We start from the raw sequence: 22125 nt of genomic DNA on the forward strand, positions 1-22125 counted from the left end.
GTTAAAACATAGGGGTCCATGTGTAACCAGCAGCAAAGAAAGCTACATTCCAAGTCCTTGTCAAGAAGTATAACAATTCCGAAGTCACTGCTATTCCTACCTTTCAGAACCTTGGCTAAGAGAAAATAAAATTTGGGGAGGAGCATTTGGATAATGTGCAGTATATCCATTCTCCTTGGTTCATCTAAATTATATCCCTGGATTAACCTGCGAAAGCCGTCTTACTTGGATGACTGTGTCCCACTGACCCCCTGAAAAATAGCTTTTCCTAAAGTATGCATTGGCATAATGCCATTCACTTACATTTGACGGAATGTATGATAAATAGCCCTTGGAAACTTGCTTGCTTACTTTAAAGCTGTTGTTCATTAAGATTACATAGTATCTTCTCCTTTCAGACTTATGGGAGAAATATCTCTCTTGCCTCCATATTGGGAATTATTTTTCCACGCATCTGGTTTATTTTCTTACCTAATGAACACAGGGAATCATGTAATTTATTGCTAAATAACTCTGATAAATTTTTTTAACATCTTTATTGGAGTATAATTGCTTTACAATGGTGTGTTAGTTTCTGCTTTATAACAAAGTGAATCAGCTATACATATACATATATCTCCATATCTCCCCCATCTTGCGAATCCCTCCCACCCTCCCTACCCCACCCCTCTAGGTGGACACAAAGCACTGAGCTGATCTCCAGGTGCTGTGTGGCTGCTTCCCACTAGCTATCTATTTTACGTTTGGTAGTGTATATATGTCCATGCCACTCTCTCACTTCGTCCCAGCTTACCCTTCCCCCTCCCCATGTCCTCAAGTCCATTCTCTACGTCTACGTCTTTATTCCTGTCCTGCCCCTAGGTTCTTCAGAACCTTTTTTTTTTCCTCTGATAAATTTTAATGGCATTTATTTTATTAGCCTCGCTGTACTTTCTTTCCCTTTGTCTCATTTTTCTCACTTATTGGTACTACAACACTTTATACAAGTTTGGAAGCTGCCTAAAATCCTTTTGGGGAGCAAGGTGAGCTATACTTAAATTCTGCGAAGGGAGACTCCTAATATATTATTTTCCCAGTCAAAAGCCACAACACAAAGACCGCAAAAATTAAAGACTCATCAGCCTGTGTTTGAGTCTGCCGCTGTATAATCCTCAAGCTACTTTAACCAACTGTTATTCCTACTGTCTACCTCCATAACTCTGTTCTTTCACTGGTCATAATTATTTGTAGTATGTGTTTAGCTGTGAGAACTTTCTTTCTTGCCTTGCTCTTGCTGACTTTCAACCTGGAATTTCTTCCCCGTCACACCTGCAGTTTCTGTTGGTCAAATCTTACCTATCAGTAATGGTGTATCTCTTCCACCAATCTCTTTCTGATTTGCACAGCCAGATGTGACCTCACTTTATTTGGAAAACTCTCAAAGCCCTCTGTAGGCTCCTGTTGTATAGGTACTTGTACATTCCTCACCACTCTCTACCCCATTTTTAGATTGTAGGTCCATGGAGGTTGGAGGTCAAGGACTGTGCTATTCCTATCATTTCTGGTGGCACTAAAGCTCAAATTTTTGATGAAAATAAAACAGTATTTTTTAATTGAAGTCTAGTTGATTTACAATGTTGTATTAATCTCTGCTGTACAGCAAAGTGATTCAGTTATACATAGATATACATTCTTTATATTCTTTTCCATTATGGTTTATCACAGGGTATTGAATATAGTTCCCTGTGCTATACAGTAGGACCTTGTTGTTTATCCATTCTCTATACATTAGTTTGCATCTGCTAGTCCCAAACTCCCAATCCTTCCTTCCCCCACTCCCCTTTCCCCTTGGCAACCACAAGTCTGTTCTCTATGTCTGTGAGTCTAAAACAGTCCTTAAATAAAGACTCACCCTCAATTAAAGAATTCAGCATTGGCTTTCACTCCAAATCAACGTGGAAGACAAAATGGGGAGACAATACTAAGCTCGTCAGATGCCTGCATTTTCTCTAAAAGGTCTAAATGTTTGGACATTCTCCCCCAGAAAGTTACTGTAATTAAGGGTCATCCATTGCAGGCTTAGTGCAGCATCCATCTGATGGGTTTTGCAGATCCAAGTCTTCACCCATCCTAATCCATTCTCTCTATAGCCACCAGAGCCATCTTTCTACCACACACATGACCTGCCTCCCATCCTTCCACAGCCTTCCAAACATCAGCCTCAGTCCTTAGCCCGTGTACACAGCCCTTCCTGAGCCTGGTGCCTGCAGCTGCAGACTCACCTCTTACTCCTCCTGTGCTCCAGGCAGAGGGCACTCCTCTCAGCTCCCAGGATGGACCAAGCCACCAGGGTCTTCATATAAGTGAGAGTATGGTAACTATGAGCAGTCCCTCTGGCTAGAATGCTGTTTCCTCCATGCTTCAACTTGATGCTTTCTCAGCAGGGATCTGTAGCTGGTTTTGCAGAGCTTGTCTCGATGTTTCCTTCTCCTTAGAAGTCTCCCTCATCCTTCCATCTTGTCCTAGAGTTGCCCATTTTTCTTATTCCCTCAGATCCCTGGGAATATCTCCATCATAAAATTTAATGCACTAAATCATCATTTTCTGCTAAATTATCTTTCTTTCTCTCTAGAGTCAAGACTGTAAACTCCTTTAGAGCAGGGACTACTTCTATTTACCTTATTTCTCTATGACCCAGTAGTATCAGGGTAGGTGTTTAACAAATATTTGTTTATTGAATAAATAATACCTACTTGTAAGAATGCTGAATGGCAAGAAACACATTGTGTATAATCCTAACCTTAACTTCAAAAGATGAAAATAGCAAGAGGAAAACAGATTCTGAATTCCCAAGAAGTTTGGAAATTTGAATGAATAAGTGTAGAGGGCTTTCTGAATGGGATAGAAAAATCTCATGAACAAGAAAGTAAGAGAAAAAGTGAAAGGATTTGGAGAAAGCAAAATTACTGAGAGGATCTTTATATGAAATAATTTAAAATATTGGTGGAAATCTACAATGTGTCTGTTAGAACTATAACTACCCTTTATCACTGCCACTTATCTGGAAGGTTTCATTTTTGTTAGTTGTTTTCCCTAGATAGTCATCACATTTATTTATCTTACCAACATCATTATAATGGATTCCCCAGTCACCTTCTGAAAGTACTTTTATACCCTTTTCATTGTCCAGGTCTCTCATATGGACACCACTGCAAACATACTGGTCTCAGTGATGTAGCATTTTTGCCTCATTTGTATGTGTGTGTCATCTCTTAAATCAGTTCTTCAGTGGCGTGTGTCATGCCTTTTGCAGATTCTCTGGAAGACATGCATCCAAGTGCCCCACCATCATTGCGAATGGTAATCAGGACAAGTAATGGCCTTTAGCTTTTTTTCATTAATGAAATGGAAAAGCACCATACCCAATCCATTAGTGACGCACTATTATATTGAGAGCTTACTGAAAAAAGGCAGCCAGCCAGTGGACATAAGGCTGTTTTCCCTTAAGTAGGATTTTCAACCAGGATCAAACAAGGCACCCTTTCATCTAGCAGGAAAGTTTGTGCTCTCCTCCCCTTTCTCTTTCTCATTTTGTTTTGGCCCAATTTGTCCTGACAGTCCATAAGGAATTTAACTGTTTTCTAAATGACATTGAAAATTCTTGCAGATTAACAGTTTCATAAAGAAAAAAAATCAATTCGTCTTTTGAAAACCTTTCTGTTTGGTTGTTTCTGTCTGTGGATTTTAGCTTCTTGAATTTCTTACTCTTAAAGAGATGTTTTCCCCTTGATTTTTTTTCATTATAAAACTGGATATAAATGTAAGATATGTAGCCCTTCTGTTTTTTAAAAAAATTATTATTATCATTCTTTTAGCAGTCATGTAGTAAAACCCCCCTGTTATTTTCATTCCTTTAGGAAATTGTTTGATTGATGGCCTTGAACTCAGCTAGTTCAGGCCACACTTGAGGGTTTTTTAATCCCCTAAACTCAATTGAATTATTTTGCCCTTTGCTGATACTTTATAAGGTGTCTGCTTGCTTTAAAGCTTACACCCCTGGCATTCGTACTTATCACCCAAGCCACTTAGACTTCAAGTTTATTTGAAGGGCTAATTCCACACAATGCTAAAGCGCACACGTGTGTATACAGCCCAGTTCCTAAAATACCTTTCCTTAGGAATCTCATGAAGAGTGGAATGCAACCACTCAGCCAAAGCAAAGGACATCAGCCCCACGGGCCTTTTACTACAATCGCTAAGTTATGTGTTACGAAGATGAGTATTGAAGCATGTGATACAACCGATGCATTGAAGCCTGGGGAAGGGCAGTGGGTGACCTTCATCATCTCTTCCGCACCACAATCCACTCCCAGGGACAGAATGAGAAGACGAGAGAACCTTAGAAATACAATTCCCAGGCCCCACACCAGACATACTGAATCCAAAACTGGCCATGGACCCAGCACTGTCGTCTTTAACAGCCCTCCAGGTGGTTCTGAGGCACAATCAAGTTTGAGAAACACAGCTGCCAGCCAAGCAGCCAATCACAGGCATGCGTGTGAATGGGGGAAGGAAAAACCACTTAAGACAATGGAGGATTAAATTTATGATAGAATAAAAGTAGAAATGCTTATTATCCTCTATTATTCCAACTTTTTCCTTCCTTCCAGAATTCTATCATATATTGTTGTTGTCTTGTATGATTTCCTTCCTTCTTCATGATGTGTTTTTAAAGACCAACAGAACTGGACTTAGGTTGGAATCTGAGTAGAATGGGTCCTTGGGGAGAAAGAGATAAATCCCGAATTGAATTTATGCAGTACACTCAAAACTATCAGGGCTCATGGCCCGTAATGATATATTTAGCAACTCCCGGGACAAAGAAACCGTGTGAACTGGCACATGGGTGTAGTGTATGTATTCACTAGGGCACGGTTATTTCCCAGGAGATACTTTTAGGATTATTAAGACCCCAAACCAGAATGGGAGCTCAATCCTCTCTCTTAATCTGGAGGGGAGGGAACCAACACTGTTTACAAACATAACAGCAGTAATTCCTGGGTGTGAAGTGCTTATGGTCTTCTTTTCCCCTTTCTATTATATTCATACTCATACTTCATACTTCAGGGACATCTTACTAATGTCAAGAGTTTTCACTCCATTTTTAAAAGGACCAAGGACACATATATATTATAATAAGAGTCTTGGTCCTTTTTAAAGGACTCATGGCAGCCCATGAGTCCAGGAAAGGACTCATATATTGTCAACAAGCATCTTCTTCCCCAGCACATTCCTTTGAGCCTCTAGTAATTAGGACAGTAACTAAATTGGTCTTTTTTATTTTCCACTGGTATGAAATACAGCTAAGAGGATTACTCCATACTTGGATATTAAAGCTCTTTTTGTAACTGGCAGCATCTAATCCTGATTATTCACTGTTTGTATTTCTAAAATACATAAAACTAGAAACAAAGCTTTCAACTGAGCCCCTAATTTCACACCCAAGTTGACCTTGGTTGTCTACAGACTCACTGTGACTTATGGCTAATGAGGACAGTTGTACTTTTCTCTCCTCCTCTTCACCCTCCCCCCAACCCTTTGCCAGTGCCTGCAGAATCCTGGGTGGAACTGGGAAGAAATTTTTTTTGGCATATATTTACTTACCCCCCACGCCTTTCACAATTGTTTTCAGTTCCTTTGGGGATATATATATTTTTCTGTTTTATTTTCCTTTTCTTAATGCAAGATCCTCCAAGGAAGAATGATAGAAGTTCAGAGTATGCAACATAAATCTATCACTTATACTTAATTAATCTTTTGATCATTTATGTGAATTATAGATTTCCTTGGGGAACATATTTAAGCATAATTTTCCAAACAGCCCCTAGGGTAGCAGATTTAAATTTTGTAGCTTATTGGAATTACCAGGTGAGCATTAAATATTAATGCCCAGGCCACACTCCAGGCCAATTCAATCAGGTTCTCTGTAGATGGGCCCCAGGCATCAGTATTTTCTTCAAATGGCTCAGGTGGTTCCAATGTAAAGCCAAAGTTGAGAACCAGGGTCCTAGAGACTGCGCCTCCATCTCATGAGATGTTACTGTACTTAAAAAATTAAAAGTGCTGAGGTCCAGCACTTCTGGGAAGTATAACAAACTGCATTTGTCTTCTTAGAGACGCTTGTAGGTTCACAATAAATATTTGCAAACTAAAGATGGAGAAATACTGCCGGGGAAAAAACAGTGGATATAAAGAAGGAAGGAGGAAAAAGAGAGAAAGGAAACCTCATTTGCAAGAAAAATGAAAATACCTGCTTAGCTTGGTTTATTCCATCATTTTTCAAATTTTTTGACTCAGAGTAAACAAGACTGTGGAACAGCTGTAAAAAATTCCTTGGAAGAGCCTTCCGTGGAATATTATTTGGAAGATACTGAATAAAAGAAATCCAGTGCAAAGTCTTTTCTTGCAATGCTCACTAAAATCCTGCAGATATCCAGATTTGTTTCACCCTCATGAGGTATTTGTATTTAAAGTAACTTACTGAGTTTAGCATACAAGTTCAGAATTTACACAAGGTGTCTGATAGAAACAGGATACTTGGGTCACAGGCAGTAAACAAGATTTAGTTTAGGAAAGTCAATCTCCCCAAAATCCACAGAACAAACAAGTTCGATGAATGGTACCTGGAGAGATCCCACATGTAGTAAACACTGGAAAAGTTTGGGGAATCCAATCAGGTAAGAAAATGGAGTGATAGGATAGCAGAAATATGCCAGGATACCTGAGATCTAGTACTTGGTGGCCCGTTCAGGGTCAATACAAATAAAGGGATAGTTTGGGACTCTTCCAGATCCCCACACTCCATTTGATATTCTCTTCTCCTAGGCTTTTCTAAAAACCTCAGAACTTTATACCCCTGGGGCCTGTCCCATCAACTCTAATCCTATAGTTTCTTCTTCCCTTCATCAAAACTAGCCTCAGTCTGTTTCTCAGGATTCTCCCAGCTCCTTCTTGAGGGCCAGTTATATGGTAAAATACCAGTTTCTGACTGAGTTAACATTTAATCCCAGGGTGGAATTTTAGGCACTGTGGTAGATTGTTTCCATTTTAGTTGCAGGGCCGTTGCAGAATGATGGTGGGCATTCTCCATATGAGTTTCCTCAGAAATCTCAAAAAATTCTGCTAATTAGTGTCTTCTAATTAGGAAAAGTTCTTGAGATGCTGTAAATAGTAATGAAAAATATTTAAAGTAATTAGGCAAATTGGATTCGGATAAACATTGGAAAGGGAGAGCCAACTCTCAATGTCAGAGAAGGCTCTGTAAGCAGTTGAGTTTTATTGACAGAATGAGAGGACCAAATGCCTAGTAGGCAAGGTAACAGAGGCCTGTGCTACCCCTGACCCGCTGTTCTGGGCAGTTCTATCAGAGCTGAGGAGGTTGTGTATTTTTTAAACTCATTTTCTCATTTGCCTAATTTCCCCTTTCAAATTCATATGACCTCCTCAACTACAGGAATAATTAAACACTCAGCTCAAAAAGATTTAATTTAAAAATAAATGCATTGATTCATGTACCTGAAAAGCCATAGAAAGAACTGGCTCAAATGATGTCTCTGAAGACCTGTTTTCTTTCTACTAAGCTGTGTATCATCTTCACAGCCTCACGTCTGATGAACCCAGCCTACCCGTTCCTCCCCGTCATTGTCAAGGTAGCAATGATGCCCTTACATGCTCACACTTACATGCCAAAGGAAGAGAAAAGGTAATTTCTAGAAGTTTCTACACACACAAAAGAATATTTTCCTCTCCCAGAATTTCTAATAAACATCTTCTCTAGTTTCATTGGTTCTGCGAGGGTTATTTTCATCCATTTCTGGACAAGGGATCAGGGTATACTAACTGTGGAGTCAGTCACATTCTAATTATATGATTGGGGAAGAGGGGGGCGGGCATAAGAATTCCCAAAAGAAATACAGGTTGCATTGGGAAGGGAAAATGGATGTTGAGTGGTTGAAAATAACTGGTCACTGCACCTGCCCTCTTATCATTCTTCCTGCCCTGCTGTCTAGAATCTACACTTACTATAGACTTCGATTTTTCACTTTTGATCTGGGGTCACGGTTTAGTCATTGATCCCTCTTTTTAAGTTTCTTTTCTTGTTTTATAAATATCCTTTAGATAAGAATTAAGCATATTTGTTAGTAAATTAAAACCCATGTATTTTTATTTTCTATAAGAGTGCCTGAAATTCGTCGAGGAGATTGGTTTATATCTGCCACTATAAGACTCATAATACCTTTTTTTTTACATTCCCTTTTTTTTTAAATAAATGTACTTATTTATTTATTTATTTTTGGCTGTGTTGGGCCTTTGCTGCTGCGCACAGGCCCCCTCTAGTTGCGGCGAGCGGGGACCACTCTCGGTTGCGGTGCGCGGGCTTCTCATCGCAGTGGCCTGTCCTGCCCTGGAGTACGGGCTCCAGGTGCGTGGGCTCAGCAGTTGTGCCTCATGGGCCCAGCCACTCCACGGCATGCGGGATGCCCCCGGACCAGGGCCCAAACCCACATACCCCTGCATGGGCAGGCGGACTCCCAACCACTGAGCCACCAGGGAAGCCCCATTCCTTTTTTTTAAATATTCTTTCCCATTACGGTTTATCATAGGATATTGAACATATTGATAGTTCTCTGTGCCACACAGTAGGACTCTGCTAACCCCAACCTCCCACTTCATTCCTCCCCGAACGCCCCCCCTCGCCACCCTTAGCAACCACAAGTCTGTTCTCTATGTCTGTGTGTCTGTTTCTGTTTCATAGATAGGTTCACTTGTGTCATATTTTAGATTCCACATATAAGTGATATCATATGGTATTTGTCTTTCTCTTTCTGACTTACTTCACTTTGTATGCTAATCTCTAGTTGCATCCATGTTACTGCAAATGGCATTATTTCCTTCTTTCCATTGTATATACATACCACATCTTCTTTATCCATTCATCTGTTGATGGACATTTAGGTTGTTTCCATGTCTTGGCTATTGTAAATAGTGCTGCTACAAACATATATGTGCATGTATCTTTTTGAATTATAGTTTTGTGCAGATATATGCCCAGGAGTGGGATTGTTGGATCATATGGCAACTCTATTTTTAGTTTTATGAGGAACTTCCATACTGTTTTCCATAGTGGCTGCACCAACTTACATTCCCACCAACAGTGTAGGAGGGTTCCATTTTCTCCACACCCTCTCCAGCATTTCTTATTTGTACACTTTTTAATGATGTCCATTCTGACTGGTGTGAGGTGGTACCTCATTGTAGTTTTGATTTTCATTTCTCTAACAATTAGCAATGTTGAGCATCTTTTCATGTGCCTAATCTGTATGTCTTCTTTGGAGAAATAAGACTCATAACATCTTAAACATAGTTGGCTTTCATAAATATTTTTTAATGATATGTGGGAAACACAGTGCCTTGGTCATGAGAAAGAAAAACAGGACCTAAACTCTAGAAAAATCTATAGTTAACATTCTAGGAAAGCAGCGTCCACAGTAACCTGTGAGTTTGTGAAGGAGTGTTCCCAGGTCCTAAACAGAAGCTAACGTTTCCTGGGATATAGAAATCAAGGTCAGATGGTAGGACCAGGCCAAGGAAAATATGGAAATGAAATTAAGAATAGTCTGTATCTATACTGATTTTTCTTTCTGTTTGACCTTTACTGCCTAACTTCTTCTATACCACCACCCTAAAAAGTGCACTTCTGGTCTTCCTGTTTATATTTTTTAATAACTGTTGCTTTTATTTCTTTTTGTAACTGCTTCTTAGATGCTTCTCTCAATGATCCAACCCTTTATTTATTTCTCCAGTAGGTAGAAAATACTAAGATTTGGGGCAACTTTTCAGTCTTTTTGAGTCAACTGTATCCAAGTCTATTTTCTCTGTTTAAGAATGTAACCCATATGTCACTGGATCCTGAAATACTATGAAACTAGATAAGATTGTCTGGAACCCCCAATCCCATGCCCTTTAGAAGTCCAAGGCTTTCTGAATTATGTATTTATGTTTTTGAGACCATATAGTCACCTGTGTCTGCTCTGTCTACTCCACACTGATTCAGATGTGAAATTCACCCTCTTTTCAGTTTTCCCACAAAACTCCTACTCAGAATAACATTAGGGAAGGCTTGGGTCATGTTCAGTAATGGACATGTGATGGACATGTAAGCAATTTCAAACTGAATATAAAGATTCATCCCTGTGCTTAAAATGCCCTTCAGCGCCCCCCTGCCCCACCATGGGATTCCACCAGCCCTTCCCCTCCACGTGCTCCTGGCCACCTCTCTCCTCCCACTTTCCTCTAGCTCCTCCAGGCTTCCTCCCTCTCCCTCTTTCTCAGAAACACAAGTTCTCTCCATTTATAACTATCTCTTCATGTACATTAAGTGTCTGTCACCCATGCCTTAGGAGCCTCTGTTGATACGAAGTGTCTTATCAATGTAATTTCCAAGAGAAAGAAATGAACATTTCCTGCCTAAGCTGATTTCTGATCCTGCCAAACTATGAAGATAGTGACATTTCCATCTTGTCATAATAATAATATCAATAAAAATAAAACCAATAGTAATGACTGTTCCTATCTATTAGGTTGTTAGTATATACCCAGCTCTATGCTAAGAGCCTTGTATGCATTATTTGACTAATATTTCTCAAAAAAAAAGCTTTCGCGTATGAATATTTGACTCCATTTTACAACGCACTAAGAAATTTATAGCTACAAATTGAGATTTTTCTTAACCATCATGCTAAACAACTCAAGTAAACCGCGAGCAGGTGGATTGGGGTAAAGCTGAACATAAGTGAGATGGTGCAGTTCACGATGATTCTTAAGACCTCAATGGGAGTGGGTTGAAATTTACCCTAAGATGATGTTCTTTGTCTATCCATTGTTTGACAGCTGTTATCAAACAAGTTTTTCTTCAATTTTTGTGGCAAAAAGTGGAATCTGGACTCTGGTACCAGAAGGTCTCTTTCCTGCTAGTTCTCCTATCCCTTGCCCTTAACTCTTTACTTTGAACACATCCTTGGAGGCAAGAATGGTAATATCTGTAGCTCAGCAGAAACTCCTCTATTATGCTTTTGTGTTGCCAAAGTTATATATGCTCACATGGATAGGGTAATATTGTTCCAATCTGGTTTTTATCCCCCTAAATATCTACAGTTCCTAGAATTACTTTTCTCAAATAGCTTTATGCTCTACTTTTGCAGTTTTCAACTTGTTGTTGCTTTATATATTTTTTCCTCCTTATTTAGAACATTACCCCATCTTCCCTGCTTCTCCCCACTTCCTTCTTACCTTCACTTGTTCCCCACCCGTCTTAGATCAATCTCTAATGTGAATATTCTATCTAGTCGAGTAGGTCAGGTTCCACACCTTAAAGTCTCTTGACTCAAAACCAAACGCACACAAAAAGCATATGTTTGTTGACTCTTGTAGAGACTGAACTTTGTTTTAAAGGACAATTTAAAGGACACCCTCAACATTTCCTCTTGTTGACTTTCATTGTCTACTCTAGTTCACTGGAATGGCTAGAATTTATGAAGAGTGGGTCTGAGATGGTTGAGAGGAAATCTTTTGTGTGGAAATGGAATTTACTGTGTGTGTGTGTCGGCCTGAATGAGTGCTTTTTCAGTTTGTCTAAAGTGTCCTCACCTAGCCCAATTTAATGCTTTAGTCACAGACTTAAGTAGAAAACAACAAAGCTTTGAGGCACATTGAGGACCTGTCTATCTTCTTGACAAAGTCCCTCCATTCTTTCATTTCCAAAACAAAGAAGCAAACTCCGTTTTCCTAGAGGAAAGATCAAGCGAGCCTTGAGAGGCTGAGGGTGTTAGTTGTTAGCCTGTGTGTTCATGTAAGTTTCTGAAAGAGCTATCCAGGTAATAGGTCAGTCAGGTCATTTGTTAAAGTGATTTTTTCTTCTTGAAGCTTGCAGATTTAGAGGCAGATTTAAGTAAATGTTGATTTGACCTCAACAGCCTCTCTCATTTGAAGAGGTCATTACTTTACAGATACTCTTAATTCTTTGCAATTAATAAACCATAATAATAAGCAAAAATAATAGAGAATGTTAAGAAACAAAAAGGATGGTATAAACAGACAGGAAATTTAAATACAAGGGAAGACTAACAAGAAAGTAATAATACAGTAGACCAACTTAATCTGTTCCTGGATACTGGGGTAAATGTAAAATTGGCAATAATGAATAATATATAAAATTAAATAGTTTTATATATGTCAGATAATAAAGGAGAAAGGAACTATCCAGGACATCCAATGGGTTGGTAATGAAATCTGTTTTTTCTGGGCTCTATCAGGTCCTATTGCCTAACCCATGCTTTAAGACTATAGTTTATGCTTACTTAGTATTTGGCACATACTAGGGGCTCAATACAATTTTACTGAATGTTGCTAATTATTGGAATTTTACAATAGAGCACCTTCACCTCTCAGTTTCCTTAATTTCTCACTTCTGGTGATCTTTTCTCTTTATGCCTTCCATTTCTTTTTCTTGTCTTAGTGCATTGCCTAGAATCTCTAAACAATGTTAGAAGAGATGATACTGAACATCTTTATCTTATTCCAAAATTCAAATAGAAAGCATTCAGTGTGTCACCATTAACTGTGAGGTTAGCTGTAAATTTTTTGTTTACAGACTTATATTCCTAGTTTCCATCTACTCCTAGTGTGCCAAGACATTTCCTCATATGCAGACGTTAGATTTTATAAAATATATTTTAAGTCATTACAATGATCATATAATTTTCTTTATTCTGTCAGTATGGTGAATTATGTTGATTGACTTTCAAATGTTAAACCTACCTTGCAATCCTGAAATAAATTCCACTTGAACATTATATATATTATATATATATATCTCACTGAGTTGATAAATTTTACTTAGGAAGTTTTTATAAATATTCATGAGAGACATTGGGCTGTAGTTTTTATAGTTTTTTCTTCTCGTAATGTCCCTTTCAAATTTTGATATAAAGAATATGCTATTTCATAAAATGAGTTGAGAAGTGTTCCTTCTTTAGTACTCTCTGGAAGAATTTATACAAGATTGCTATTATTTACTCCTTAAATGTTTGGAAAATTCACTAGAGAAGCCAGTTGAAGCTGAAGATTTTATTTTGGGAAGGTTTTGGATTCTGAATTTATTTTTTTTTAGTAAATGTAGACTATGCAGATTTTTTACTTCTTTTTGCATCCATTTTACTAAATTGTGCTGTTCAGCAAATTTGTGTATTTTATCTAAGTTGTCAAATATATTGACATAAGTTTACTCATAATATTCTTTTACTATCTTTTCTACTTACCTCCCCTCTCTACTAAGCCCAAGGAGTCTTTCATTCCTGCTACTCCACTGTGAATATGCTTTCATAATTGCCTCCATTCTAGTTCCCAGTTTTACCTGACTTACTTTTCTTTATCTCCTGAGTGGTCTTTGTGGTTCATGGAATCTCTCTTATCTCTCTCTGTATTTCATGTTACCCATCACAGAAAAATTGAGGAGAGGGGAGGAAGGAATTCATGATATCTATATGGAGTTGTTTCAAGTTCAAATTTTAAGACATAGTTTCTTAATAAGCTAAATTTCCATAGCATTATCTTTTTTTTTATTGCTACCACATGATCTGTGCACATGCTCAAACTTAATGGGCTTTGGTTTTTTCCCATACATTCGTGAAAATTGCTTTTTCTGCACAGTTGAAGACCTCCATAGACTGTGATCCCGTGGGAATGACTACTTCTCCCTGTATTGCAGTGGGTGAGGTTTTGTAAATTTCCAATCTAAGAACAACCTCCAAGATTCTTCTTTGTTCCTCTCTTTGCTGTATGGCAGCAACAAATAGGCCTCACCCCAGAATACAATGACGACAATCTGTATTTTTTGTTTAATAGTTTAATGCACACCTCTCTGGGCTGTGTTTAGCACTATTCTGGTGAACTGTATAGGATAACATAGGCTAACATACTCCTAAAAATTCTGGGCTCCCCTTTCTATCAAGCCTACTAACTGGTCTTCTTCCCTCTTCAGGTGCTTTTACTTCTAGTAGGTGAAGTTTATGCTGCTATCTGTATTCACATCTACCTACACTTTAGGGATAATTATTTCATCACTCATAGATGTCTACTTTGTTATTTCTGCATTAGTACCTTAAAAAGTAAATAGGCTATAAATTAACACTAACATAAAACATTATGAAAGCCTACACTATTACTATTATGGGGGTATCCACTTTACTCTCCAACATTTCATTGGCAGGAGTGGAAGAATATAGGAAGAACTGAGCAGTAGTGTTCCAAATAGAAGTCCAGCCCTAGTGCCCTAGTGGGGGCACTCTTTCCTTTCAAGGAGACCCTCTTCAGCTCTATTCTTCGCTATGGATGGTCTCTCATCCACCGAGTGACATGGAGACTTAGAAGGCATTCTTAGAATTATACTCCAGGCAGCTGTTACTACTTAGCCAATGTAAACATGTGAAATGATACTAATTTGCCACCCCAAGTACACCAACCTCTCCCTAGCTCTGAGATGACAGAATTTTGCAAATCCAAGAAATATAATCCTCAAAACCCCAGAATACCTCTACCTAAGGTAACTCTGTGGCCTCCCCCTGAGCCGCTCACCAGATACTGATGAATCATAATTCAGGTTGTTCCCTATACCCACAAGCTTCCTTTATGAAAGGAAACTTTGTATTAGATGGAACTCACAGTAATTCACACTGCACGCTATTAGCAGCATCCAACACAATTTCTGCTTTCTCTGCTCAACTTCCTTTCCTGTATCCTTCTCAGTGACTTTCTGGGTTTGATAGGACCTGGACAACTACTCTTGCTGAGATTTGTTAAGCCGATTTTTGAATGTTATAGCAAGGACTAGACGCACCAATTTAAAACCTACATAGTATAACATAGTATAGTATATATATAGTATAACAATAACTCCAAATGAGCAAGTTTGATCAATTATTTTATTTTATGAAATTCCAAAAATTGAAATGTGGGGATTTCCTTGCCACTCCTTTGCTCTACAGATAAATAAAAGGAAAAGTTTGCTCAAGGGAAATATATAAAATGTTTTTTATTTGTTTTGCTTTGGTGGGGGAAGAGAAAGTAAATCAGGAACTAAAAATTTGGAGTTTTCACTTTCTGTTTCTTCAGAAATAATCAATGAGTCCACAGTAACAGAAACAGTTTGTTCTAAATTAAATAGACAAAAACACAATTCCTCTCCAACTTCACCATTTTTTTTCTCTCTTCATGTAACTGTCTTGGTGATGCAGTGTCTAGACTTCTTGGAAGAAGTGATGGAGTCTGGAATTTATTCTGTGGGTTTGAAAATGGCTATTTGCATCTCCTACATACTTCTATGTGAAAATCCAGTGCTTTCAGAATATGTAAAAATCATTGAACTGTTTACCAAAAAAGAAAACTTATCCATGAATGTCAAAACTTTAAGCTGCCACCAACGGGGAAATATTATACGGATTTATCCATTTTATCTACATCATCTCATTGTAATATGGGTCCCATCAGCCGTTATATCCCCCCAAAATGCAAAATAATGTGTACTCATGAAAGAATTATGGAAGACATTTTCTAGCTTTTGAGAAAAACCAGTAAAATAAATTAGCTTAAAGGATAGACATCCATTCTTGTTTTGGTTTTAATAAGTAATTCACAGAAATTCATCAAGTCAAAGGGCAGATTTTTTTTATATCACAGGTACTTCTTTAGGTTTTTGTCATTTATTAGCTGAATGAAAAGAAAGCAATCTTAGGCACTGAGATCTAAACCATGTTTGTACAGCCTGCATTATTAAGTCTGACTGTAGTTTATCTTTGCTCTTAAGGAAATCATACTGTATGCTTAAAGAAAGTTCAGAGTTATTTGTCACCAATTACCTAAAGCTGAGAGTTGATCTTACACATAGCTGTAGCCATTTCCTGTAAGTTCTTGTGCCTTATTTTACAAGGCTGTCACTTCTTGAGGCTTTACCCTAGAAAATATATGTCTACCACAGAAAAGTTTCATTGCAAACGTTTATCGAGAGAGAATAGCCTTACGGGATATAAAACTCCATAGCATTGATTTGTTTAAAATAAGCCTATCCCTAATTTTAAAACAATGTTCTCCAGCTCTATTAGATTTTCTGTGACACCAAAAAAAGAAAAAAAGAAGAGCAGCCAGAAGGGCGTTTTTTTTTAAATTAAAAATACACATACACAACGCATTGAACTGAGCTGATCTCATTTATACTATAAAATCTCTATTAGTTCTGAAGCGTAGCAAAAAATTAAATTATAAAATAAGTTAAGCACAAGGGTAGCCTTTCTAGAAGAAAATTAGGTATTCTGAGTACATAGTGAAAATTTAAAAATCTATGAAAATGAAATGACAATAAAATGTTAAAGCCAAGGCATTATTATCCTATATTTCTTAATTGCAACTCCAATTATTAAAGTCTATTATTTTTTTTAAAGTTGATATTATTTTGCATGGTAATGATCATAAAAACTCTTAGGGCCTTAGTTATTTTATTTCAAGAGTACTGAAGTAGACTGAAAAGTGGGCTGAATCTTGTGTCAACAGAACTGGAGTTATTCCAGTATATCTCAGTTTCTCAGTCTGTAAAATGGGTGAGCCATCCTGCCTAACTCACAGCATTGTTCTGAAGAGATAACTCTGAATTTATGCTATAAGCAGGTCAGTGTGGGCCACTTTCACAACTTCATTGAATGCCACAAAAGGTATGAAGATTTACTGATTTTACTGAACAGAACACAGATGGGGTTTTGAATAACTCAGAGTCAATTCAAGAAGCTTAGCCAGGAATGACACAAAATGCTTTTCATTAACTACACTGCTTGAGAACTCTAGTTTGGCAAGGGAGGTCTAAAACTGAGGTGGATTCTCATGAGAAGTTGTGAACCGTGCTACGTGTGGCCCCAGCCCACATCCCTAAATCTAGTTCACAGAAAGGTCTCCTTAGCGATGCAGACCGTGGAGCAGGGGTGGGTCGAGCCATGTCCAGTGACATTGTCTTATGTCGAGGACACGCACACTCACTGATGACAATTGCAAAGTTTGGAATTACTAACTCAGGAATAGAAAATACTCAGATCAGTGAGGGAGCATCCTTTTACTGGTGTATTTATTATACATCTTGAAAAGCCATGACCAAAGGGGAGAACGTGAGCCACCAGAGCATTAACTCTGTTGGTGAAAACACATTCCCACTTGCTACAGATCTGCTAGGATTTTTGATATTCAATTAAAGAAACCTTTTTCAAAGTATATTCTTGAGAGTACTAGTTTTAAGCAAAATCAGTAGGTGCTACCAGAAACAGTTTTAGAAACACTGATTTAAAATCTCCTTTAAATAGGCTTCTGTAAAACCTGACTTCTCAGAGTTTTAAAATTCTATCTCTATAGCAAAGAGGATACATTGTGCAGCATTGCTCTGGAACACAGAAAGCTTTTTTTCTCAGTTGAGCTAACATTCTAAAAAAATACATTGTAGGTAATACTAAATTAAGGGGTGTTTAAAACCTATATGACATAAGCAAACCACCTATCTGAAATGGCCAAGAAACGGTTATCTCCAACATACTTTCTGGAGCAATTTTGTTGGCAAAGCAGACACCTGCCATGGGTACTAGATATGAAATAATATTTGCTGAAATGTGACTCCAGAGTTCTGTACTTATTTGAAAAATTGATAGCAGTCGGATACCTGAATAATCATTGTCTGCTTAAGGACACAGAATAATGACGAGCAGAGGGGGCTAAAATATTTGTTTAAAGGTTATACAAACACTTTATAGGGGTGGGGAAATTGATATCTATAGAGAACTCAGAATTATTGACAGCTAAGAGGCATACAAGATTTGTAATTGGAAATGGAAGGCTTTCTTCTTGTGTCCTTTTATTCAGCCATTGAATAATTATTTACTAGGTACCAGGCATTGGGTGGAGTGTTGGAAGATGCAGAGACATGTAACACTTGGTCCATGCCTTTAGAGAGATGAGAGTCTGGACAATTTTAATAGAAGAGTGATGAACACTCTGGGAACACAGAGGATGGGGCACAGAAACCTCTGCTAATTTTCAACTATGAAGCTAAGTTAGTAATATCCCCAATCCCTGCAAACAACTGCCCTTGGTACACATTACAAGGTTGTTTTTGTACACATAGGAATTGCACACAGTTGTTATCAGCAGTAACACGTGGATTACAGGCAGCAGTTTTGTTTGTTTGATTTAGCGTTGTTTCACTAAGGCTGTCTCTGTTTTTAGCAAATAGATGTAGTAAGACAGTGCTTAGTTTAGGATGGAGAAGCACTTATCCCAGAGTTGCTTTATTGCTATATTTCTCTATGAATAGTAAACAACAACAACAACATCTGATGAATCAATCTCCATTCAGATATTTCCCTCGATTCAGAATTATCATGCCTCTTGGATACTGAAAGTACCGATCAATACACAACATTGTAATTTAGGTTTTGTATATTTATGCATGGCCTTAATACATGAACTCAGCAAATTTAGAAGAATAAAGAATCATGGGCTTGTAGTTTTCCATAAAAAGTGTTCCTCTAAAGCTTTGTGTATTGAGAAACCTTGTTTTCATTAGATGGTTCTGGTTCTGGAATTTTGTGATGTTCAAGTTTAGAAACTCAGAAATACAGTTGATTTCATAGAAGATTCCATTCTCAAAGAGTAGAACGTTGACTTTTCCAGGGGTATGTGTATTAGAAATAGGAATATGGGTCATGCTTTTTGCTTATGGAGGTGGGCATATAATTTTTCTGGGGCTTCTGTTTTTCGTTGCCAAAATACATGTTATCTCCAACACATATTTTACTGACTACTACAATGTAGTGAAGAATGATTGGACTGTTGTATTGTTCATCTGGATGAAGAAAATTTGGAGAATTAAAGGAGTGGAAAAGGAAATACAGTGAAATGAACATGGAATGGGGGGAAGGAAGAAAAGCAACTTCAACATTATCTGGAACACTCTATTTCCTTTATATATAAAAAAGCGATCAAATGACAAAAATGATAACATTTACCAATTCTGATTGTTGCTAGATAAGTATTTCGTACATTATTCCTCTCTTTTACTTTAGTTAGAAAAGAAATTATTATTCACAATATAATGATTCATTCATTCAACAAATAATCTGTTGAGAGCCTACTATGTGCTAGCAATAAAATGGAGAAAAAAACAGATGTCATCCCTGCCCTCCTGGCATTTGTGTTTTAGATGTGAAAGTGAAATGTTTGGGAGCTGATATAGAATATTCAAAAGTACAAAGTGAGGGGATGGGGTGAGTGAACTTTTACTGACATCGGGGAGGTGTGCTGCTGTTGGTACTGAATCAGTAAGCGATGACTATTCTATGTTGATAGGAACTGCATTATTTTTGGTCAAAATAAAGTTTAAGTTTCATCGTGCATTGGTGGGGGGCCACACATCGAAAACAGTCTTATGTGATATCACTTTTCTCACTGGTTACACGCCCAAGTTCACCTGCATTTTTCTTTGATTCCCTCTAGTATATGACTGCCGCCGCTCCTATGCAAGGGACCTACATTCCCCAGTACACGCCTGTGCCTCCGACAGCTGTTTCCATTGAAGTAAGTCTGTCTCTTCTTACAGAACAAGGTTAGGGCAGATAAATCTCAGCCACATGCACTGGGGTCCACCATAACCCCCAAAATCCTTATTTGTGATTTTTGTGCTGCTTGAAAATTTGAAGTTGCAAACTCACTCTGTGAACGTATGTACTTTACTTGAACATACCTATGTTTTGCTTTGCATATGACATAAGCAAAATTTGGTATCCAGGTCTGAGAGGAGTGCCATTTTTATGTTTAGAGAAAAGATAAGAGATCAAATAACTACCTTATCAAATGTTAGCCACAAACACTCAGGAAGAGGAAGGCAAACATGTGCAGCTATTTGAATGAGCTAGTTCTCTGATGCCTTGTTTCTCCAGTAGTGGTCCCTGGACCAGCATTATCAGCATCACCTGAGAGCTTGTTAGCAATGCAGACTTTCAGACCCCACCCGGATCTACTGACTCAGAGTCTGCCTTTTAACAAGATCCCTTAAGGATCAAGGTGCACATTAAAAGTTGAGAGGGACTGGATTAGAGAACTGGTTGTCAAACTTTTCTGCATATCAAAATTATTTCAAGAGCTTTAAAAAATAGTGATGCCTAGGTCCTATTGCCAGAGAGTCTGATGGGGTCTAGGGTGTGGACTGGACACCAGGATTTTTAAAAGATGCTAGGTGATTCTAATGTGTACCAAAGATGAAGAACCACTGCTCTCGCCAATGAACCTTGACAGAACTGTGGCATCCTACAGACAAGAGAGAAAAACTTGTACCACTCATATTGCTATGGATACTGTGAAAGATAAAGTCATATTTTCCTTACTGGAAGCTTTGTCCCTTCCTTCTCTCTTTCCATTGGGCTGAATCCATTTCCTCTACACATTATTTTACTGGACAGAGCCAGCAAGATACATAGGAAAGGAGCAGGGCATAGGGCTATGTGGATGGTGGTAAAACACTTAGAGGTGTATACTTCTCTCTGGTTCTAACCGTTATCGTTTCTTGCCCCCCCCTTCCCTTTCTCCTGATGTGCATTTGCCATTATGGTCACAGTGCATTTCTTCCATTAGTTGGGACTCCTCTGGAGTTCACGCCATTGCCATTGCATGAGTTGGCCAACCAACTCATGTTGGTACCACTCATTGTCGGAGACCACCATGACTCTTCCAACCTCTGGAGCCACAGAGATTGGGTGAGATCTTTACAGACCAAATTAGATCTTTTGAAATGTTTGTTTGTTTGCTTGTTTTTAGTGTGTGACAAATATTTGCTCGTACCAAGGTTTGGGAAGCACAGACATTTAAGAGGACAGTGTCCTGTCACTTAGGAAACCAAGGAGATCCAATTTTTAAATCTTTTATGTGTTCCAGACCTATGGTCCCCAAGGAATGTTTCAGTATTAAAGAGGTTTTAATTGGCTTTTCAGAATTTCAAGAATATGTGATTAAAATGTATGTTCTTTGCTATATTTAGCTATCAAAACCCATCTAGGCCATAAGAAAATTATGAATCTAGACATTGTAGGTGACTTTAAGCATAAATCTCTGCCACATATCCGCATTTCTCTATCTCTGGACCAAATGTGTGTGCTTATCTACAGAATCTGAGGTATTTGAGGACTATAAAATAAGGAGACACATTTGACAGTGTTGCTTATTGGGAACAGTCTAATTATAGTTAAATCTGGGATTTAAAAAGAAATATTTCACTAAGAATTATATAAGTATACCCTGATATATTGCCTTGAATTTGTGCTTATAAAGGAAAGCACTGATTCATTTTCTATGTAAAAACACTCATTGAAAATTCACCAGTATCCACACAAATCAATGTGGGTGGGAGGTTCATCAAAATGCATAACACCAAATAGTATATTAGGAAAAAAAAAATTGAATTCATAAAGGGAGAATTTTCAGATTCTGAGGAACAATTTCAGGGAGCTTTTGTTAGGGATAGGGAGTTGACCAAAAACCTATATCCCTGCAGAAGCCCAAGGCTATAATATAAGTAAAACCAGGAGAATGTATTCAGATAGATTCCCTCCTTAGGACTACTAACTACCAAACCTCTCTCAGAACCAAACACATTCTGAATGATGACCAACTCAAGAAATCCATTCTTGTTGGCATCTGTGAGAAACAAAAGCCATTCAAATGGTAAGGGGAGGAGGGAATCAAAATTAAGGATGCTTGTTTCTTTCTTTTTTGAAACTTCTAAATGAATTCCAGTTCACATCAAGGAAAATGAAAATAAATAAATAAAACAAATCAAATTGCTTAAGGGAGACCCTACTTAACAGTATCCTTTTAAAAGAATTCCAAACTTGGAGTTAGATTTTTATGAAGGTCAAAGTCCATTGTTTTGCCAGATCATAGAGACAGGGTAGACTACTTTATTCCCAGGAAAATGCTCAAATAGACATGTTTTTATAGGAATTCTGCATGAAT

General features: G+C 38.0%; 1 protein-coding gene across 10 annotated transcripts in view; it reads left to right on the top strand.

Moving 5' to 3' along the window:
- Positions 1-22125, top strand: part of RBMS3 (RNA binding motif single stranded interacting protein 3) — a 713376-nt gene that overhangs the window by 665210 nt on the left and 26041 nt on the right. For all 10 annotated transcript variants that reach the window (XM_036869064.1, XM_036869070.1, XM_036869066.1 and 7 more), the window contains one exon: positions 19615-19695. In XM_036869064.1, the coding sequence (XP_036724959.1) occupies positions 19615-19695 (81 nt within the window). The remainder of the gene's footprint in view (positions 1-19614; positions 19696-22125) is intronic.

Source organism: Balaenoptera musculus, chromosome 11, assembly GCF_009873245.2.
Source record: "Balaenoptera musculus isolate JJ_BM4_2016_0621 chromosome 11, mBalMus1.pri.v3, whole genome shotgun sequence".
Lineage (NCBI taxonomy): Eukaryota > Metazoa > Chordata > Mammalia > Artiodactyla > Balaenopteridae > Balaenoptera > Balaenoptera musculus.